The 6,291-nt window shown below is 38.5% G+C and overlaps 2 protein-coding genes across 2 annotated transcripts; both read right to left on the bottom strand.

Moving 5' to 3' along the window:
* Window positions 1–894: 894 nt before the first annotated feature.
* Window positions 895–2,992, bottom strand: hoxb5b (homeobox B5b). Its single transcript, XM_067429545.1, has 2 exons — window positions 2,243–2,992; window positions 895–1,828 (listed from the first exon to the last, which is right to left on the bottom strand). The coding sequence occupies exons 1-2, from the start codon at window positions 2,826–2,828 to the stop codon at window positions 1,581–1,583; spliced, it is 834 nt and encodes a 277-aa protein (XP_067285646.1). The 5' UTR covers window positions 2,829–2,992; the 3' UTR covers window positions 895–1,580.
* Window positions 2,993–3,895: 903 nt separating this feature from the next.
* hoxb6b (homeobox B6b) lies at window positions 3,896–5,448 on the bottom strand. The gene is made up of 2 exons (XM_067429674.1): window positions 4,995–5,448; window positions 3,896–4,541 (listed from the first exon to the last, which is right to left on the bottom strand). The coding sequence occupies exons 1-2, from the start codon at window positions 5,413–5,415 to the stop codon at window positions 4,288–4,290; spliced, it is 675 nt and encodes a 224-aa protein (XP_067285775.1). The 5' UTR covers window positions 5,416–5,448; the 3' UTR covers window positions 3,896–4,287.
* Window positions 5,449–6,291: the final 843 nt, after the last annotated feature.

Raw genomic sequence — 6,291 nt, 5'->3', positions numbered from 1 at the left:
TATTATTATCATTAAATAATATTTAAACCTAACAAGTCTACATTCTCTGACATTTATAAATATTTAAACTAAATTGTAAATAAAATGCGTGTTGTTTGAAAACAATTAATTAAAATAATGGCCATTAGGAAAAGACTTACTTGAGATCTACATAGAAGACAACTTATCTTTTCACATCCAGCAGAAATATTATAAAAATCATTGTTGACAGCCTAGTCATGGGATATAACGACTGTCCGGTTTGAGAAGACTCCGCATGCTGCCCACAACCTTTAGAATCCCGCTGAAGCAGTTAAACAGTCAGTTACATTCAAGAATGTGAATTATGTAGCACATTGTCAACCCCCCTAAAACCATAAAACTAACTTTATGGACCTCACGTGACTTTTTTAGAGCTACCAAGAGCTACATGTTGGTGTTATGGACTGGACTTCAGAAGAAAATAAGTCAGGGAGATGATTTGCCAGCTGTGTTTCATACAAATAATGTTGTAAAAATAACCGTTAAAATATCGTTAATAAGTTGAGGGCTTGAGTTGTTGTGATGACCCACAACAGCTGAGTTTGAATATTGGCATTTCATAAGCCACATTCTGAACCGAGATCCAAAGTTTCCTCGCAGAGCGCATTCGTCGTTTTATATGCAACAGAACATATTATCAGTAACACTAGGCTATAGCTTAATTTAAGCCTAGATGCACAATGGTGATTTCATTTCAGAGAAAAATTATTTAAAGTGTAAAATATCAGGCGATGAACTGGTGGGTGAAATGAGAACTTGCCCATGTAATACACTGTCCAACGTTGGGTTGACTAAGCAAACAGGCCTATAGACAAAAAAAGAGACTTTCATGTATGACTGAGAAAACTTTATTGTTCTTTTTGGATCAACTCATTTTCAGTTTAGACACAAATACAAAAAAATGGCAGATATACCATCAACATGTCAATGACAAAACCTTTTTTCTCCAACTTTTAACACAGAACGTCCATAACTCACATTGTGCACTACAAATAACATATTGGTCACTACTGTATAAAGACATTCTTCATTGGACATCTCACGAGCCCAAAGTAATCTTGTGCTGCAGCCTATAAGTAGCCTACACAAATGTAAGTGCGAAAAGATTATTTTTCTCGCGATGCAGGTAATCATCTACGAGAAATTAAAAAGCCCGGCACATAACAAGAATATAGCATGTTGCGTGAATAATACATAACGTTTCAATACAAGTTCAAGGATACAACAAAAGTTTCTCTTTTTTTACACTATCACTTAAGATAGTTAGGTAGTGCGAGTTGTACTGTACATAATTCTTGTAACAGGTCGAGAATACGTTGCACGAATAGCTCACATGGAACATGCTTTCCTCCACGAATGTATAAACTTGACACACTTGACATTCACACTCATTTTATGGCAATTGTAACTAGTTTAGCATATGTGATAACAATATTCAAGAGCTGACAATTTTGAGTTGCACGGGGGGGAAATCACACGTCTTCAGGTGAAATCAACAAGCTGAAAGGTGCAGCGCTGTAACAGTAGTCGAAATTTCCAATGAATGTGACGTGATATGCTCAATTTTGAAATGCGCTGCCCGCCGTAGCGAGACTCATACTTTTCAGTTTATTGTCCTTCTTCCATTTCATCCTGCGATTTTGGAACCAGATTTTGATTTGCCTCTCAGAGAGGCAGAGAGCGTGAGCTATCTCTATTCTCCTCCTGCGTGTTAGATATCTATTGAAATGGAACTCTTTCTCCAGCTCGAGCGTCTGGTAGCGAGTGTACGCTGTTCGAGCCCGTTTTCCATCAGGTCCAGTCATATCTGGCATAAGCAAGGGCAAAGAGATCATAAGCAAACATCACCAAGCCATCAAACGGAAATGGACTTAAATGCCCGTTACACTTTGGATGCTGGCTGATTCTAAGTAGACTATATTCAAGGCGACGTGTAGTTTATAGCCTACCATTGAATTTTATGGCTTTACTGCTGCACAATAATTTTACATGCAGTCACCCCCCAGATAGAGTGCTTATTGTTAACCTACTTAGGTGAAATCAATGGTCTGTCAAAGCATTATTATTTTTGTAAGACAAACATTAGTAAACTACTAAACGAATATGGTTGATATAAAAAGCATGCAAATAATGCACGTATAATTAAACTTATTTAATTAACTGTTATCATCAGATTTTCATTGTAGCATGCCTAAATAAAAAGGAATAGAGATGTGTATACCATGGCTAATGTGCAGCTTCCTCATCCATGGGAATATCTGTGGAGTTTGACCGTCGTTTGGTGTTGTAGTCGAGGTCGCCACAGATTCTTGCTTCTGCGTACGTGTGGTGGTTGTGGTGGTCTGTGCTCCTTCCTCGGTCTCGGACGAGACATTGGTCTCGTCTGTGTCCGCAAAATGTGTGCTATTGCTGCTGGTGAGATTGTTGCTGTTGGTGAGTCTGCTGTTGCCGGTTGGTGTGCTCTGATCAGATGGAGGAGATGAACCCTTCAGTTCCAGAGTCTCGCTGGTGGCACAAGACAGGGGATCTGGAGACGAGAGCGAGCAGCTCGACTGTCTGTACCGGGTCTCCTGACCCGGATTTTGGAAAGAGCGAGAATTATCTCCAACTGCCCCGAAATGCCCATTGTTGGGACGATTTACACTAAGGTCTATTCCATTGTAGTTGTAACCGAAAGACCCGGAATGCATGCTGGTGGAGTCCCTGTAAGAAGCGTTCATAGCGCCGTTAGTACCATAATTTAGTAACTGATAGTCAGACCCATTTGGATAGCGCCCTGAGAACGAGTTTAGAAAATAAGAGCTCATTTGGATGTTTTAAAATGTCTTGATTTGTAGATCTTGGTCGTTAAAATCCAGCGCCGCACAATTTATGATGTAATAATGAATTATAGCAATGCACTGTACTTCGTTTTTGCCATGTATGCGGCCAAATATGGGAGAGCGTTAGGGCATCACGTGCCTTTGTTGACCAGTCGTAAATTCTCTCTGATGACTTCAAGAGGTAATTCATGCTCTATGGTTACAAATGATGACGAAATGATGATCGTTAGGTTCAACTCAATGGTGCCTCCCCATCGAGCGCCACATCCCATGTTAGCGGAGGGCGTCACCTACTGGAAGAACTGTAAAATGACCAAACACCTGCCCATTTCGGAAAGCCTTTTTGCTGCAGAATTTTTTTGAACACTGCTATTGGAACACTAACGCTAAGTCGTATTTAGAAACAGATGTGCGCTAAATTGATGCAAAGTTTGAATATTTCACCTCGTTTTTATTTTTCTTCTTTTTAGTTTTAGACTCTCAAAGGAAGCTTGGGTGTTTCAGCGACTTAATTCAGTGATTACCAAACCGTATGAATGTGGCTCCTTAACATAGGTTTGTCTTCATAGTTTTGATTGACAAACTAAGACATATATCTACAAAATAAATAAAAAATGAATAGGCTAGGCTAAGTAAATAAAATGAAATAAAAATAGACTCGATTTTATGTCTAACTGGCCCGTTTGACCAGCACAGCTTCATGAGGCAGTGAAAAGTTGGAAATTAAAATATATAGGCTACTTTATAATAATAATAATAATAATAATAACAACAACAACAACAATAAATATATATATATATAGTAGATGTCAACCAGATAAATTATTTTATAGGCTAACTCAACGCATAAAGCTGATAATGAAATGTCTCTGGCTCATTGAGAAGACGCCCATGCACATAAAGAAGGATAAACAGTAATTGTTAAACAATCATTTTATTGACAAAATGACATTGCTAACAAAGTATGATAACGTATTATTCTTAGTGCATTCACATACACATACACAAAAGTGACGACTCAATAAATTAAGCATCAAAATGTCCCATTTTTTTTTCTAGCACACAACATGGATTAAAACACATATTCAATATAAGACCGAAGTTTTAAGCATGAACTTATGTTTCCTTTCAAATTATAGGCATTAGAATGTTCAAACAGCGAGAAAACATTTGCCTTATTAGTTTAAATAGGCCAAATACCGCAAAATATATAATAGTGGTAAAAGCACCTCCCATATCTTTTACCGTCTTTAGAGGTGATTTAGACGTCTGTTTTTTATGGAGAGTGAAAAATGAAAGTCTCTCTTGAAGCTTTTTTAGGGCAACATAAAACTTATTAGGTAGTTTTTTTCTTGTTTGAAAGACAAGCACTTATTAATTCAAACTACAGGCTACATGTTATGTACAATGTTTCCAGGGCTTCGTCATAAGCTGCATTTAACGTTTACTCCGCCTTTCCACCATCCTCCTCTTCGCTGCCCTTTGCGGAGTTCATCACTTTATTCTCCTTTTTCCATTTCATTCTACGGTTTTGGAACCAAATCTTTATCTGACGTTCCGTCAAACAGAGAGCGTGTGATATTTCAATTCTTCTCCTTCTGGTCAAATATCTGTTAAAGTGGAACTCCTTTTCCAGTTCAAGAGTCTGAAACCGAGTGTAGGTTTGACGACCCCTGCGGCCAGTGCTACCAGGCATTCCTGTCAAAAAGGGGGGGAAAAGACATAGTTCAACATCCAATAAACAAACAAACAGGGCAACGTAAATAGTCTAATAAAAGATCACTGCTACAGTCGTCACCATTATCATTATTACGAAGACTGTTATTAGTCTACTGCATTGACATCAAATTTGACATATGCGTTTTACCACACGTTTTTTTTTTTTTACGAACTATATTAAAAGTCATTCAGCTAGGCGTATCGTAGGCTACTCCAATAGATAGCCTAATAAGAATGTGGAAGACTTTACGCATATAGCTAGGCTACTTTACGGTTACTAAAAAGCGCAATATCCAGGGTGCAGCTATAGCCACTGCATCCTTTGGCAATTTATTTAACCTGGGTATAACTTTCTTTTAATATGTTGACATATAGCGTCGTAGTGAAAAGTACTGTGACATGCAAAACAGAAAAACGACAAGCGTGTCTTACCATTACACGAGTTCATCCTCTGCATCCACGGGTAAACCGGGGTACACGGTTTGTCTTCACTGTTAAAATATCTCTCTGTGCCCTGCTCAGTGCAGTCCGTCTTGCACTGGTCCTGGGTTAGGACCAGCGAGTCTTCCAGACCTCCGATAGCGCACGAGCGGTCAGCGGTTCGGTAAATGCTGGGTGTTGTGTAGTCACAAGCACTGGTGGAACCGCTTCTCCCCAAAACGCCCCCAGCTTGCTGGTAATACGAGGAGGTGTAAACCTTGTCCTGGACATTGGTAGCTCCGAACGTAGCGCTTGGATAATGTCTTAAAGGATCTGTATATCCAGAGGAATATAACGGTATCTGACCCAAGAAAGAGTCCTGTCCTCCGGGTAGGGACACGGGAAAAGTTGAGTTGACGAAATAGGAACTCATGGGGTGGCCAGTGTTATTGTCCGAGTGTTATGATTTGTTGTGTTTTATAGTCCAAGTGGTTTTTGCCATTACTTTATCTGAGATTTGGTTTTAGCCGAAGGGGGGTGGCGAGGTGCCAATCTGAGACCGCGGGGAAACGGACCAGCTGATCACTGTCTGACCAATCCTGAGCACTTCTAACAGGATAACGTGTGGTGGGGGCCCTCTTGTTGCACAGAATGGAATCCCCAGGGCATATCAAAACACTCAGACGCAAGTGGGCTTTTTTTTCTCCGTTTACCGCAAAAAAGAAAAGAAAATCTAAAATGCGATAATATCAATAAACAATTAGCCTACTTAGCCTATTTAGTTCATAATTAATTTTCATGAGATTTTTTGTTTAGTTTTTAACGAAATTATTCCGCAAACCTCAAAAATGCGTGCAACTGCACGTCATTTTCATTTCTACTGTCTTCATACAAAAATGTCTCCTGCTCAAAATTTTGCAAACCTGTATGCAGACATTGTGGCTCAATTCAGGTGCATGAGAGAATTTCAGAGAATTTCACAGACTCACTCTCCAACACGAACTTGTAGGCTAATGACCTTTACCCTCTTTAGCCTAATACCGCATAGCTGTTGCAACAGCGCGTCCTCTTGAAATTATATATATATATATATATATATATATATATATATATATATATATATATATATATATATATATATATATATATATATATATACACACACAGCTCTATCTATCTATCTATCTATCTATCTATCTATCTATCTATCTATCTATCTATCTATCTATATCTATCTATCTATCTATCTATCTATCTATCTATCTATCTATCTATCTATCTATCTATCTATCTATCTATCTGTCAACTA

The sequence above is a fragment of the Pseudorasbora parva genome, chromosome 21, assembly GCF_024679245.1.
Source record: "Pseudorasbora parva isolate DD20220531a chromosome 21, ASM2467924v1, whole genome shotgun sequence".
Taxonomy (NCBI): domain Eukaryota; kingdom Metazoa; phylum Chordata; class Actinopteri; order Cypriniformes; family Gobionidae; genus Pseudorasbora; species Pseudorasbora parva.
Note: the sequence above shows the minus strand (reverse complement) of the source record. Positions and strands in the feature narration are given on the sequence as shown.

What these genes read in the sequence shown, in the direction of transcription:
- hoxb6b (XM_067429674.1), bottom strand. Translation starts at nt 5,415, where the DNA reads ATGAGTTCCTATTTCGTCAACTCAACTTTTCCCGTGTCCCTACCCGGA. An exon ending in GAGGATGAACTCGTGTAATG is followed by an intron (nt 4,542 to 4,994) that starts GTAAGACACGCT and finishes CCTTTTTGACAG; the next exon opens with GAATGCCTGGTAGCACTGGC.
- hoxb5b (XM_067429545.1), bottom strand. Translation starts at nt 2,828, where the DNA reads ATGAGCTCTTATTTTCTAAACTCGTTCTCAGGGCGCTATCCAAATGGG. An exon ending in GAAGCTGCACATTAGCCATG is followed by an intron (nt 1,829 to 2,242) that starts GTATACACATCT and finishes TGCTTATGCCAG; the next exon opens with ATATGACTGGACCTGATGGA.